At 45.6% G+C, this 15,248-nt stretch overlaps 1 protein-coding gene across 3 annotated transcripts; it reads right to left on the bottom strand.

Moving 5' to 3' along the window:
- Window positions 1–18: 18 nt before the first annotated feature.
- cplane1 (ciliogenesis and planar polarity effector 1) lies at window positions 19–15,248 on the bottom strand. 3 transcript variants are annotated; one of them, XM_057019229.1, is made up of 47 exons: window positions 15,140–15,248; window positions 14,666–14,770; window positions 14,452–14,587; window positions 14,251–14,370; window positions 13,922–14,154; window positions 13,748–13,845; window positions 13,520–13,676; window positions 13,332–13,435; window positions 13,015–13,197; window positions 12,562–12,811; window positions 12,290–12,472; window positions 11,379–12,148; window positions 11,095–11,285; window positions 10,933–11,013; window positions 10,697–10,852; window positions 10,413–10,580; window positions 9,981–10,340; window positions 9,685–9,902; window positions 9,450–9,605; window positions 9,172–9,313; window positions 8,981–9,090; window positions 8,758–8,907; window positions 8,562–8,673; window positions 8,130–8,436; window positions 6,844–7,902; window positions 6,535–6,683; window positions 6,383–6,459; window positions 6,234–6,298; window positions 5,639–6,092; window positions 5,206–5,559; window positions 4,224–4,829; window positions 3,974–4,141; window positions 3,800–3,886; window positions 3,651–3,717; window positions 3,343–3,528; window positions 3,187–3,257; window positions 2,877–3,117; window positions 2,533–2,780; window positions 2,358–2,454; window positions 2,097–2,246; window positions 1,938–1,977; window positions 1,676–1,810; window positions 1,408–1,585; window positions 1,273–1,328; window positions 910–1,077; window positions 687–811; window positions 19–604 (listed from the first exon to the last, which is right to left on the bottom strand). In XM_057019229.1, the coding sequence occupies exons 2-47, from the start codon at window positions 14,744–14,746 to the stop codon at window positions 204–206; spliced, it is 9,648 nt and encodes a 3,215-aa protein (XP_056875209.1). In that variant the 5' UTR covers window positions 14,747–14,770; window positions 15,140–15,248; the 3' UTR covers window positions 19–203. The 3 variants fall into 3 exon arrangements, with proteins under 3 accessions (XP_056875209.1, XP_056875211.1, XP_056875210.1); XM_057019231.1 differs by having other exon boundaries at window positions 2,124–2,246; XM_057019230.1 differs by having other exon boundaries at window positions 4,233–4,829.

Here is a 15,248-nt window from a genome sequence, read left to right as displayed (position 1 = left end):
AATGAAAAACTATAAAAATCATTGTTCAAATAAGCCACCCTTTTAATGTGCAACATATTGAAACACAAATACAAAAACGATTGACAACAATTTTAAGATTTGACATGATTTTAATATATTTCAGATAAATAAAAAAGGCATATATTTTATTTATTTGGTTGTTGTTTTTTTACTAAAAAGTACATTTTAAGTTGGTTTGAAGCTCAAGCCTCTGCAGTCATCCTGTCAATAGCAGCCCAGTCTATTTTGCTCAGACAGCTGCTGGTCTCAGACAGATTGTCCAACCAGTCCATGTCTGCATCACCACGTCTTGTACCAGTGTCTTTATCCAACAGATACTCCTCTGGGCCAAGAAGGTTCCTGTCTCCTGAGGTGGACTCCAAAACATTCATGATGTTATCCTCTTCCATCCTTGTCAGCTCTCCAGGGATCCCTCTCCCTGCAGGGGTTCTTCCTATAGATCTGCTTAGCTCCATCTTTCTCTGGTGTCCAACAAGTCTTTCCTCACTCTGGTTTGCTGAGTGCAGTTTCGTTTGGCTCCTCGGGTCATGGAGCATACCCCGTCTGGTCACCTGAGACATACGGTCCTTTGGCAGAGAGGTCACTGATGGAAAATTGAATGCCATAAAGCGAGTTTAGAAAATATCTCAATACAGAGAACCGTACGGAGCTAAATGTGGTCTTACCTGGTCTATGTAGTCCCAGCCTCTTGCGGTAGTCTGAAATCTTTGCCGCAGACCAAAGAGCAGACTGAGACCGACCTTGTCCAGAATCAAGATTTTTTTCAACACAGGTAGTTTGACTGGAATCCCTAAGAAGAAGACTAGCATCATCACTAAATCCACTGCAGGATTATTCATGCTGCATGATAACACAAGCTCCTGATCAGATTTCCACCACAGCGGATACCTTTGCCTGTCATTAGGGGGAAGAGCAGAGCTGGATCTTGTAGCTTTGGACAGTGATGGACCTTCAGACATGGAGGAGTTGAGCAGAGCTACAGAATTGGAGGAGATGCTACCGACCAAAGAGCAGGCCTCACGTGTGCGCTGACTGTACTGCTCCAGAAGCAGGTTCCTGTTAATCAGAGAAGCTTCCTGAGCGCTGGTGCGTCACAGGACTGGAATATCTCATTTCACAAAGTCAGCGTGAAAAAAGATTACCGTAATTTCCCCTGTTATTTCCACAAGAAAATTGAACTATTGAACATTTACATTTAATTAAATTTAGGACTTTTTTCCTCTTGTACAGACAATACGAAATTGCACATACGTCTCTTTTTCCACTCTCATTTTCTGAATAGCTGCTAGATTCTTGGTTTTTGGCTTCTGTAGAGGAAAAAAAAGGAGTGTTTCTGAAAGTGATTAAATATGAACTCTGACATAAAATACTGGTGATCGCTCTCACCACAGTTACAGCTGTAGAAAAGGGCTTGTTCTCCCTCTGCCTCAGGCTTTCCCTGTGTTTCTGATAAACAGCCAGTCTTTCCCGCTGTTTCTTCCTCATCCATGTCCTCAACTCTTTCCTCTTGTCTTCCTGGAGGGTGCGATTCTGCGGCATCCAGCGGGTTTGCTGTCGATCGAGCCTGCAGCGAGTTACATCAGCTCGCTGGTCAGTCGTGGTCACGTTTGTTTCGGCACATTTGGACAGGACGGAATATTACGAAGGAGCTCACCTGCTGTCTTGTTCAGTTTGTGAATCGGTCCAGTCCAGGTCAGGTGGAGATAAAAACCCTTCTCTCACCAACTCATCTAAGATTTCAAATGTATCAGATAGTCCAGACTGACCCAGATTCTCAGATTCCTCCAACCTAGAGATAAACAGGGGGAGGGGGGGGCTGTGTATCATCTGACTGACTTATGGGTGAAATGTAGCCTGACTCCACCAACGTCAACAGAAGTTCTAATTTTTATTATTATTATTATTATTATACTCACAGTGAAGATATTCCAGATGTGTCAGGCTCAATTCTTGTTTCTGCAGGAATAACACAAACGTTAAAAAAAACAGCTCCGTTCCCAAATGTGTCCGTAACCAGCTTTATGTCCAACCCAAAAGTCAGTTTTATAGAAGTGATCATTAAATTGTGTCTTTACCCTGAGAGTGGTGGCGGTTGGAAGGACCTTGGGAAGACGTGGGATAAAAACTCCACAATTTGTTCGGAGCCACAGATTCTTTTGCCAGGTTTTCTTCACTATCTTCAAAGACACTTGCATGACTGGAAATGCTCTGTCTTGGCGTCCAGGCTGTTGTAAAATAATGATCATTAAAGTGTGTCTTTCTTACAGAAAAAAGTTGTATTGTTTCTGTTTGGGAACATGGAATGTAACTATTCTTGATGCAGTTTCAGGATGTACCTTCTCGTGGAAGAGCCAGTCTGACAGTTTTCTTGACTGCACCAGCGTTCTTCACATTCAGAGGGGAGACTGATGTCGTTTCAGTAGACTTCACCAGCTACAGGCAGCAGAACAAACAGGAAATGACATATGTTGTATCAAAAATATACATTTTTGATATGTGATTATTTGATACCATTTTGGTGTTAGAAAAATCCTTCTCCAAAGAGTCTGCAATTCTCTGTACAGCAGCTAACTGAGCATCCATCTCAGTCAGATGAGAAGAGAACCAGGCTGTAGAAGGGTTGGATGAGGCGCGGGGGGGTGCGACCATCTGGCTGTTTATTGCCCTACAGAGTTCAGATTTCACCTCTTCTGCTGCGACTTTCTCCGCGTCTCCGTTGGTCTCAATGTGGCTGAGTGATGGAGACTCATCAGCAACAACTAGTGTATGATGAACGAGGAAATGGTCTAATATTAGCACAGCCTCTCTTAATTTGTACACATCTGACAGGCAGTAGTGGACCTCAGAACAAATACCCGTGTGAGTGGTGCGTTGCTGGAGATCAGCTACAACTGGAACGTTGGGTTGTGGCTCAGAGGTGGCAGCAGAACTCCGAAGAACAGATGTTGCGAGCAGATGAAGCTGAGCTGATGTCGGCGAGGATTTGTAGATGGGAGTGAACTCTGTTCCACCTGGGCTGAGGTGGAGCGGCAAATCCTCGTGTAGGGTTTTACCTTCCAAATCCACGACACTTAAGAACTGGCGGCCATTGCTAACCTGAGAGGGGAGAAGTAAACTAAAGGGCTCCACTCGCGATGCTTCAGGCTAATATATTTGGGGACTTACCAGATCCTTTTCTGGCCACTCTGGGATCTTCTCTCGCTCGGTGCAGAACTTCAGATTTCCTGGACTTTGTGCTGGACATGTAAACATGCTAGATTAAAATGAACGCTTCATTTCCAAATGGAATGACACGGATCTGTAAATTTCAAATCTACTTACATGTGGGGCTACTGACAGACACAGCTTTGTCCACAAGCACAGGAGAGCGAGCAGGTTCCGTGTTTGTGAAAGCATCGTGGCACTCTGGGGGATTTTTACATGTGGAGGCAAAGGCATGGAGCTCAGCTGAAGTGGACATGGCCTTGTCCAATAACATTTGACCAGTCAGCAAAGACTCAGAGGACCCTGGGAAACAAAAGGTACATTTAGCACAACTGAAACCATCACATCCACTTCTTGATGGGAGAAACAGTTCCTGGGGATCCTTATTATTTGAATATGCAATCAGGTGTGAGAGAGACACAAACCACAGGGAATGGAAGCATCGCCTCCACGAGTGACTGCTTCTTTAGCTGCAGGTTCTTCATTTACTGGCTGCGGATGTACAGGAACAAACAACAGAATTATACTCATTTCCATAATGATCACAATAAATATTTAAACAAAATAATTTTACCTGTGTTGCAGGGATGATGGAATCATTTGGTCTGAACGTGACCTCTGTTTTTGACCTTCCCTCCTTCTCCTCCCTCCTCTTCTGCCTGTAAATGCAGCAGAAACGCACAGTGAGCAACAGAATCCTAACTAATCCAATAAAATGAACAACTTGAAAAAGAACATTGGATTTCCTCTTGCTGGAGATGCAGCTTGGCAGTGTGTCGGCTGCGGCATTAGGTGTGACGTGCAGCTGCCCTTGAGCTGCTTTAGCACTCTGTTTCCTGCCAACCGAAGCCTTAAACTCTTCCTCCAGGGACATGAGTGGAGTCACTGAGGCTGAAGGAGGCACCATGGGTGACATCTGTGGCAGATAAGTCAACATAAGCAACGATGCAAATTTACAGGAAGGCTCATTTTTTAAAAAGTGTTGACGTAATTCTTGCCATTCTCACTCCAGATTGTATCTGCAGCAGTTTGAGCATTGGCACTTCTCTAATTGGAGCTGCAATTAGAGCGCAAGGTCTGGGGGAAGGTGCCGGAGCTATTTTAGGGAACATGATGTTGCCTTGTGGAGCAGATGTACAACGCAGCAGACGGAGGCCCTGCACAGGCGCCGGTGTGTGAGCGGTGGTCACTGGAGGAAGTAGTGGGAACTCTTGCTCCCTTGTTCTTTCTGATTTCTCAATCCTGGGTTGAGTTGGACTAGGTAGAGAAATTAAACTGAGCAGCCTTTTTGGGATTGAATAACTTGTTTTTTTATCTTCGGTCCACTTTGACCCGGTGTGGGTTCCGGGGTTTGTAGCGTGGCCTATCTGTGTTGGGGGGTAGTGTGAGGCGGGGTGAGATGTTGCAGAAGGATGGAGGTTGAGAATCTTCACTCCCCAGACTTGGGCGGCAGGCTCTTTTTGGGGATTAGCATTAGCAGGCGGGAACACTGATGTGTCATGACCATTGTCGGTCGTGGCCAGAAGCCCCTGTGAGGGAGGGATTAAACTCCTGCACTCCTTAAAGTTCAGCTCTGCTGCCTGGACAGAGAGGGGCTGGAGATCCTGAAGAGAAACAAGTTAAGTTATCCTGGCTGTTTCCAACTGGCATGTTACTCAATATCTTAATGAAAGAATGCAAATAAATGCTAAAATGTAACACCAGCTATCACGTATGAAGTTATAAATGTTAATTGCTGGGGGGGTTAATGGCCTATGAGTCTGACAGGTTAAGGTCTAACAGCACAACCAAGTGGTGGAAGGGGACGGCAGCTGAAACGCCGCCTGGACAGACAGGACCCACCTGCCCTCAAGCAGAAATAAAAGCAACCAGCAAATATAACCATCTAGGAGACTTGATCCTCCAAAGATCAAAACAAACCCTTTCTAGTAAAGATCATTCATATGGACTCATGACGTGTCATAGGCCCAACAGTTATACCTGATGACCAACAGCTGCATCAGCTGTAGAAGGTGGGTAGATTGATGACTGATTATGATCAGGATGATGACAGCCTGGTGAGGAGAGGTTCTCTGTGCTGTGTCTGGCTGCCTGGTTTGTGGCCATATTTGCCTTGTGGCTGAAGCCTGGTTGAGGACCACACGCTTGCCTCTGAGGTGCTGTTTGAACAGGTAAGGTGCTTGGCTGAGGGAAAAGACTGACAGGCTGTGACGCTGGCACATTAGGCTGTGATATGTTCACATTAGACTGGGACAAAGAGTAGCTCTGCTGAGCTAGTTGCAGGTTAGAATACGAGGCTCCCAGAACTTCCATCAGGCTCATGTAGTTGATGTTCTGTAGTCAAGGACAAACAAAAGGGTCGGTTTAAAAAGTGAGCAGTGCAACCTTTTACTTTGGGTCAGTCTCTTCTTACCTGAACCAGTCTGAACAAATCTTCACCAAGGCGCTGTCTTAATGGCGGACACTGTGTAAATGGTGTCTGATCGGGGCCTATAAAATCTGAAGCAGGAGCACCAGTTGTGGAGCTTTGTGGCTGAACATTCAGAGGATCTACTGGTGTGTTGGGGAGAGACTGAAGTCTTGGAGGATCTACTGGTGGTGTGGGGAGAGACTGAAGTCTTGGAGGATCTACTGGTGTGTTGGGGAGAGACTGAAGTCTTGGAGGATCTACTGGTGTGTTGGGGAGAGACTGAAGTCTTGGAGGATCTACTGGTGTGTTGGGGAGAGACTGAAGTCTTGGAGGATCTACTGGTGTGTTGGGGAGAGGCATTTGAGCTGAAGCAGAAAGCTCTGCTTCAGAAGAAACAGTGGGAAGATCCTGTGACTCTGGTGTAAGGCTGCCTTGTGTCTTTTCAGACTGGTTGCTCCTGGGGAGAAAAACAACACCCAGTGAGAACAACAAGACAGAGACTATTTGATGAGTTTAGAAAATGCCTGTGCATGCAGTTAATGAAGTTACAATGCAGGAGCAAATAATGTCTTCAAATATGTTCTTTTAAAAATCTCACAGGGAGGAAGTGCTGGATATGTCTTCAGCATTTTTGGAAAAATCCAAATCTTGAAGTTTTAAACTCTGAAAAGATAAAAAGAAAAAAAAGTGACCCAAGTATTTTACAAAACAACGATAAATGGAAAATAAAGGCCGGGTAAACCTCACCGTTTCTTGTATTCCAAATATGTTCCCACTGGAGGTACTAGAAGGTGTTTCCAGGTCCTCACTGCCACAAAATTTGTCTACAAAAATCCCGCAGATGCCTTAATATCTTATGTTCCATAATTCTAGATTAGAGATTAAATCCATAATCCTACCTGCCCTTTCAGGTGAAACATGTAAGTCATGGAGGCAGAGCTGGGAACTGGCCTCCCTCTGCTGAGCATCCAAGGTCACCTGATGTGGCTCATGAAAGAGAGGAGTCCTGACTGATGCCAGGTCCTCTGCTTCATGTGTGGGAGGACCACTGCAAGGAAGAGAATTATGTAAAGATTCATCAGATAAAACAAGGTGAGTAACAATATAATGCGAACAAAGCAATGAGATGTTGCTTTGTTTGCGGCATAATATAGAGCTGTGACATGTAGTGATGCCGTTTAGACATATTCTCAACGTGCTGCACTCACATGAAGGGTTCGGCTTGCTGTGTGCTGTCATCAATCCCAGTGATGGGTGTGTTGGCCGATCCAGGGTAACCAGTATCAACGCTGCTTTCTCTCTCCAGCTTCCTGTCCACATCAGGTTGCAGCACTGGCGTGACAGTCCGCCGTGTTGGTGGAAGCGGGATGCAAGCACCGAGGTCATCGCCGAGCAGAGCGGCGTGCCTGTGCCAGAGCAAGCTCAGGGATGTGAGGATGGCAGGTGCTGAGGCTTTGACACGAATCATTACTCCTTCTTTGGCTGTTCCTTCATTCTCCTCTCTTTGGCCGTGGCTGTTAGGTGGTACTAAAACCCTTCTGTCGGCCCATCGCACCATCCACTCCAACAGTCTGCCTAACTGGGGAAACTGCGCCTCCAATTTAGGGTCCAGGCTCTGCTGCAATTCAACTGCAGCTTCCATTGATGTCGAGGAGCCAAATATTACACTCTGTGATTGGCGTCCTGCAGGAAATGCACTTTGGAAAGGGTTGGTTTTAAACCCAGCGTTACCTCTTTTCATTCTTTGGGCTAAAGACAGGCCGCTCCGCTGATGTTGGCCAAACAGACCTTTTTTGCCGACGGCAGCCCTTGATATGGGCTCTTCAGTCGAGACAGCCGAAAGTTGCAGCTCAGACTTCACATCTTGTTTCACAGGTTTGTAGCAGCAGCCAGCTCTGAAGACCGGAGGATCGCTGCCAGGATGCTTTCTCACCAGGTGATGAGTGTCTCTCTGACGGCGATGAACGGTTGTGAGCACATCAAAGGTGAGAGAATGCAGCTCTCGCTCCTTCAGTTTGGAAGAGAAGCTCTTCAACAGTGGAAGCTCCCCTTCATCAGCACCACCCTTCTCTAGCACGTAGCTGAAGAAGAGCTCCAGGAAATTTAGATACTCTTCATCTTCTAGCTCAAACTCCCAGACTCCAAACACTGGTGGGGAGGGCTGCTCATCCTCACTGGAACCGCCTGGGTGACATTCTGACTGGACCCTTTTACTTTCAGCCTTGGCCTGTTTAGCATCATCTCTACCTCTTTTTGCTTTTATACCCCTGCAAAATACAAACCGCAGGATAAGCCCACAACTTATGCTTGCTAACTTTTAGGGGTATAAATATTGAAATTTAGATATAAATTTCAATCCTTAACATCAAAAATATTTAAAAAAAAAAAAAAATACTGATTGGAAAAAAAGAGTATTCAACGGGAACCTGATAATATAGACCGAATCTTTAAAATATCATTAACTATTAAAGATCTGTAAAAGCTGAAAATTCACCTGGATGTGGCTCTACAGTGCGTCTCAGGAGGAGCAGCCTCTGATGTATTATCTTCTGTGTCTTCTTCACTGCACATTTGAGGACTTCCGGGGTCTGATAAGGTGCAGGAGCTCAGGCTTGTGCCCAGAGAGAGTTGCCTCAACAGAGCCATCCCATGTTTGCTTTCTCTGTCCTCCTCTTCCTCCTGCTTCTCCCAAAGATGGAGCTCAGGTGGAGCCAGGTGCCTCTGCAAACGCCTGAGATGTTTCTGCCGGAGTCTGCGTTTGTCTTGAATCAGAGTCATCAAAAGCTCCTCATCATCACCCTCTAGTGACCAGACAAGGAAGGGAAATTTTAAACAAATATCTGGAGTGGGAGATTATCCAGAATTATTAATAACCATCTTCTTGTCTTTTTAAATCCTAAATGTTAAATGTAATCTGCTTTCATACCAAGGACACTGCATCGCTTCACTCTCTGCAGCAGTGACTTGTACTTTTCTCTCAACGGGACTCTAACTGACTCTTCCTCCTCTAGGAAAGCTCTCACCAGTGTGTCGGCCACCTGAAACACAAAGTAAAGGATGACATTCAAGCTCACCTCAGTTCAGGCTAACATGTAAAAACGTTTGGAAAAATGTGTTTTTACCTGAGAAAGAGAGGGAAGTTCAGACAAGAGGCTGAGCAGCAGGTCTTGCAGCATCTCTTCAACGCCGAGGAAGCACGAAAAAGGCAGAAAACGACAGGCCCAGCTCAGAGCATCAACACAGGCAGATGTCATTTCTGGACCAACAGGGATCTGGGGCAGTATAAAGATAGTTAGGAGGCACCATCAGCTGCTCACATTAACACGCTCAAAGACAAACGGCTACCTCTTCATGTCTACCATGCTGCCTGAGAGCCTGATACTTCCTGCAGGAAACAGAGAGCTGGTCACGGATGTGAAGCATCCAGCACAGAGCACAAAGTTCTCTGAAACAGGCTGTTGGGGAAAGAAATAATCATAGTTAGCAATTTTACAATTAAAACTTTGCGCTTATTGAGTCTGAGAGGTGAAGCATACTGATTATATGAATTGTATCGGAGTCCAGGTGTTTTTTATCAGGAGTCTTTCTGAAGAATCCAGCATGGGTGACAACCTTCTTCAAGCCCTCTGGAAAAACATACTCATCATCCAGAGATGGATAGGCGTACTTCTTCTTCATCTGAAAAACAAAACAACAGTTAGTAGCGTCAGTTAAGCCGGCATGGCAATTACCAAATCAAAAACCAAATTTCCAAACGTATCACCTCTTTCCACCACACAATTTAATCATTATAAAAATGGAAGTTATAAAATACCTTAAGCAACATTCTTCTAGAATGCCACAAATGGCCAATGTACCACTGGGCGGCTGGATGGCAACAATGTGCAGATCTCAACAGCAAAAGTAATCTTTGGAGAACTCCGGATACTTTGTGACGTAATGCAACTTCTGAAAACTGCCCAATGTGGTCCTAAACATTAGACACACATGTAATGTAGAATTTAGTATCAGCAGGAAGATCAGCATGCAGCAGCTGTCCAGTGACTGACCTGCGTGCTGGGGGAAGGCTGGGGACAATAAAGAGGTGGAGAAGGCAGATACAGTCCATTCGGCACCAAAAGAGGGAGAGACACACACAAGGTTTTGGCTGCGTCCAGCAAAGAAGACAGAGGTGAAGATATAACATCCACTCCAGCCATGACTGAAGCTTTCAGAATCTCCTGGCTGGACAGCTGCAACACGTCCCAGTTCTGTCCTTCCAACGGTTCTAAAAGAATCATTCAGAGATGCGTCACCGATGCAACAAGCAACTCTTTTATTTTATTTCTACGCAACTGTCACCAACCTGTCAAGCTCACGTCATCTTTGCATTCTTGTGAGTTGAACCGGCTGCCGAGAAGACGTTCCAGCTCAACTTGAAAAATGGTTTTTGCTTCTAACTCGACCGGAAGGTGGAGTTCTCGCCTCCTGAGCAGGATGGAGTCAGGTTTTTCACAGCAGTAGTTAGTATAGGCTAAACTCAAAGAGACCGCCGTTTTCCAGTCCCCGAGATGATAAGCCAGCCACACAGACTCGGGGAGAAGACCCCCAAGCAGGAGCAGGTCTTGGGCGTACTCCACTGTCCACACCTCTGACAGCTGCTGCTGTCGCACTGCTCTGGACACCTCCTCCTGGCACAGTGGCACCAGGCGCCCGACAGTCAGGGCTGAGAAAGCACATTATCAAATATAAGTACGGGTCGTAAAATGACTTCACACAAACAACTGAGGAAACACACCGCGAGGCAGATGCAGCGGGGGCAGAAAGCCCACGTGGTGAGGGGGGCAGACGTAGAGGGGTTGGTTGGTGAAATAAGAGGCCATATATCTCCCGAGGTTCTGAACCACGGCACGAGCTGCGTCATTGTGAAGATCCACTGGCAACCAGGGGCAAGGGAACCAGTCGGCTACATGATAACAGAGTCATGCAAAAGAGAAATGATTTACACTTGAGTTTCAGGAACGTATTGAGTGCAACGGAACACATATAAACTGTCATCATTTTATCTCAACGTTGACTCACAGCTCTGGGGGCTCTTCTGGTGTCCTGCCCTTTCTAGTATAAGTCTGGACATGTGGTCTCCAAACTCCTGGGCGTCTCTTAGTCTGTACTGGGACAGGAGACTGTACAGGAGTGCCAGGCAAAGTTGGGTGTCTTTGAAGACTCTACGATCAGAGCCTACCGACAGACAGGAAGGTCGATCATGTCTGAACGTCAACACAAGGCGAGGTATAACGGATCAAAATAGTTGTTCTTACACTTGAGGTTCTCTTCACAGATCTGTGATCGCCATGCTTTGTCAGATTTTAAATAAGAGCCAAAAAGATAAAGTTGTTCCCCTGATAGTGACACAAGTGAGAAAAAAAAGAGCACTAATTAACTCAAGCCCACCACACCCCACCAGCCTTTCTGCCACCGACCTGGGCAAGTCAGCAACACTGGACCCTCCTCCAGCGTTGCCCCCGTCGCCTGAATGGCTACTTGGATCTGGGACATGATGCCAGTAAGCTGATGCTGCTCCTCCTCCCAGCCTTCGCAGTCTTTAAGGTTTCTCAGTTCCTCCACGTACTCCTGGGTGACCCTATAGACCCACTGCCACACCCCCAATAATCTAGAAAAAGAAAAAAATGTGACTCTTTCCAGCCAAAATATGAGGATTCATAACATCCATAAACAATGATGGAATATTCTTGTGAACTCTGACCTGCTGGATGGCCGATGGGGAAGAGGCTGTGCTTCACGCGTAACACTGGTCTTCTCTTCTTTTCTATCCTGTAGCTGAGGCACATGGTGCATATCTAAGGTGCAAAGATGTGGCTGAGAGTCCTTCCCTGCAGACAACCACACTACTCTTTGCTGCAAGCTGTAGGCGTGGTCGAGAGAATCAGAGACTTCTTGTAAGATGAGCAAGACTGTGGACAGACTGCAAGAGGATAAAATACATTGGCCAGTCTGCAGGGACTCGGGTTTGGGTGTCAAGAGGAGGCGAATCAGCTGTTGACTGAAGCTGACCAGCAACCCCAGGCAGTGGGGCCCGTCTGAGTGAATGCCATCCCATGGAAGAAAGATGAGAAGAGCTTTAAGAAGACGCAGAAGGCAAGCTTGAACTGAGATCTTCTTTTTCCCTGCGTGGACCACAGAGCCGGGAATTAACTGCAGTAATGCAGCAAAGCGCAGCATGCAGCAAAGGTTGTGCTTCAGCAGGAGCGGTCTGTTTTCCACGGTGTTTCCGAGAGACATGGCAAAAGCCCAGGCTGTTAACAGTTTACTCTGGATCCTCCCGAGTTCTCGATGAATACCGGGAGTCTTGACGCACTCCTTTTCGAAATCAGGACTGGCAAAAAATGCAGCGTCAGTCTGTGTGTCCAGGGCATGGACTGTGTCAAACATCGAGGCAAATTCCAGACGACCACCGTCCGCCAAATGAGAACCAGCAGGTGGTCCATCTACATCAGAGTCGTCCTCCAAAAATGTCTAAAATATGAGAAAAAATATGCATGTTTTAGAAAACCAATAATGGGAAAATAAGACGCAATTAAAATACCAGTACTGGAACAAATGCGTTAAAAATCTAATCCAAAGTTTGAAATGCATGTTCTTGAATATTCTACTCACTTGGACTTTTTCAAGAAGCTCCTTGGTAGCATTTAATGTCCCCTGCTCCTGCAGGAAAGGTGGTAAATTGGATCCCTCTGTGTTGGTTGAGAGGACCGAATCAGTGGGATTTGGCTTGAATTCCTCAAGACTTCTTCCAAAACTCAGGCATGAGACAGAGTTCAGCCAAGCCGTCACACCACCCTGGAAATGAGGAATATTAGGAAATGTGGGTTTTTTTCTACAGAAAGCTGCATCATTGATATCATCTTAACAAAGTCCTGATTTTTCACCTGTGATTTCTCCAGTTTTCCACTGGCTTTTTCAAGGTCCTGAGTCGTGTTTTTTAGAAGATCTTTCAGCAGGAGGGCAGCAGAAGGTTTACCCAGTACCCTCATAACTGTGGCCATGTAGCCATCAGACACGATGAGATATAACAGCCGTGGATGCCAGGTCACAGAATACCGCTGCCTTAAGACATCCCGTACTGACTGGCTGGAGCTCGACAGAGATGCCTCCCCTTTCCCAGGGGACAGGTGTGGCCTGCAACAGGACCGGACAATGTAGTGGGAAAACAGAGACAGAAATATTTGGATGACAATCATTTTCAATATATGTGGGGCAATTTAAGTCATTTAGATCAGAGTGAACAGCTGCAGAAATTATATTATAAATAAACATGTCCTGCCATTGAGAATATGACTTGATATAGCAGCTATTACAAGTTAAAGGGCTCAAATATGTACCTGTAAGTGACCAGAGGGTGTAGAGGCAGGAATTGTGCAGGACCAAAGTCCACACTGCAGCCAGAGCTTGTTAGAGTGAGAAGGCCCGTGAGACGAGAAACCATAAGAAGGGATCCTCTTTTGAGAACACAGGCCAAGAAAAGGCTGTCTGGTGACCAGCAGACACTGCCCACCCAGTAGGACCTAGAGGAGTCACATCCATATCATAAAAGCTTCATCGGGCTCTTCTACAGAATGTGTAATTTTAATAAAGCAACGTAGAGCTTTAAGCTGGGCACAAGAGACAACCTATAGCCAACTCTTTTTTAAAAATGTACCTTATATATTTAGAAGGGATCTCCAGTTTCTTGCTTCCACATCCTCCGAGGCCACTGGACACCGAGACGAAATTCTGTGTGCTCACAAACAGCATCTGCGTCGCCTACATTCAACAAGTAAAAACAAATCTGGATTTTATTAACTAGACATGACATGCTCGGGAATAGGAACTTAGTCAGACACTCACTTTTGGCTGTCTCTGGTTCAGGACCACGGCTAACAGTCTGCCATCTGGGGAGAAAGCTGGCACCAAGGCCCCTCTGGACCTCACTGGTTTGCAGGGCGGGGTCAGACAGGACATTGTGTATGTCTTTGTGACCCACTCTATGTTGTATCCCTCTGAACTACAAAGTTAAATGTTCAACGTCACAGTACTCTGATTGAGATTGACGTTTAGAAGAACCCGTTCACCTACCTCACAGGAGCCTCCTCCCAAACTATTTTCAGGCAGGTGATGATTAATTTCACCCCAGTGGTGAAAACAAAAGCTGACAGGCAAGAATCACCCATATCCTGCCGGAAAAATTAAAAGGTGAAATACAGAACGTAAAACACGCAACATGTCAAATATGTCTTTTAACATAGAGACCTCTGTCTTCACAAAAATGGTGTGTTGTGATGCTTCTTTGTCTTGTGCAGAGGGCAGAATGGAGTCTTCAAGGGGGTGAACATGTGACCACCGTCCCCTAACTACGCCATCTCGTACCCCTGCCAAATCCTGAATGCTCATGCACTCCCACAAGAAGACTTGCCCAGTCACGGCTACCACAAGCACACGCAAACCATCGCCTGAGACCTGGAGAGACAGTCGTGTTGCGTTCCCTGTCAAAACACAAACACAGCAAGAATGGCTAAAGGCACAATGATCAAAGTTAAAAGTAGCCATGTGCATGGTCGCTATTTTCTTAATGCGTCTACCTTGAAGAGCAGCAACCAGCTGAAGTATTTCTGGGACCGCTGGAGCAGTCTTTAACAGGTCTTTATCCCTGTTCCAAAGAAACAGTTCCCCTGAGACCAGAAGTCCACAAAGCCACACACCTAAAAATGGACATAGTGGACAAACCATTCATAGTTTTGGCAGTCATATAAATATATATGACATAAATGTGTTAAGCTCACCATTGTGTGATGAAGCCATTGTCACCACACGATTGAGGAATGGGTGGATTTTAGGAATCTTCTTTTTGGTGCGCCCAGACACCATGTTGATTTCACTGATCCGCTTGTCATCTAACAGGAACACTGACTCTTTCTCCTGAAGCATCAAAGCATCAAAGTCGTGTCATTATGACCACACGGGTGAAACTGAACTCATTCTTCTTCGCATATTCACCTTCCCGAGCCAACAGAACCGCGGCCATGGTTTCTTTCTCTTGATGCTGGATGACAAAACTACCTCCAAATGTAATTCCATATTCCAAAGCCGACATCGGTTCTTCTAAGATTGGAACAGGCAAGACGAAACAACGTTAAATAAAGCATTTAACCATGTAAAAAACCTGGTTAGCTACGTTACTGTCTGGGAATAGTATGAGACGAACCATGGAACGTTTATGTTTTGATATTAGTATTTGCTTACGCTATTACAATTACATAAAAATAATGTTATAAGCTCTAATAACCAATTTATTTGCATCGTAGGTCATCAATTTTAACTATTCTGTTATTGGTGTTAGCATCCTGTTAGCTGTTAGCTCTTTCTACTTCCATCGCAGGGCAATCTTCCCGAAAAAAACAAACTCTGAGCACTTTAACCACATTCCTAAGAGTCATACGCCAACATCACACAATCTGTCTTCACACTTACTTATATTATCGTACTAGTATGTAAAATAACCCTGCAAATGCTGAAATATTTCGAAACTCCCTCTTCTACAGCAGCCACAGAAATTTCCCATGATCCTTTGGAGGGAAGC

Source organism: Takifugu flavidus, chromosome 20, assembly GCF_003711565.1.
Source record: "Takifugu flavidus isolate HTHZ2018 chromosome 20, ASM371156v2, whole genome shotgun sequence".
Classification (NCBI taxonomy): Eukaryota; Metazoa; Chordata; class Actinopteri; order Tetraodontiformes; family Tetraodontidae; genus Takifugu; species Takifugu flavidus.
This window is presented reverse-complemented; position numbering and strand designations above follow the sequence as displayed.

Bases quoted from the DNA above. Each gene is read 5' to 3' on its own strand.
- cplane1 (XM_057019229.1), bottom strand. From the start codon at position 14,746: ATGGAATTACATTTGGAGGTAGTTTTGTCATCCAGCATCAAGAGAAAG. The intron at 13,677-13,747 runs GTAGGTGAACGG...TTAACTTTGTAG, and splicing joins TGGGAGGAGGCTCCTGTGAG to TTCAGAGGGATACAACATAG. The intron at 812-909 runs GTATCCGCTGTG...TCTTCTTCTTAG, and splicing joins CCCCCTAATGACAGGCAAAG to GGATTCCAGTCAAACTACCT.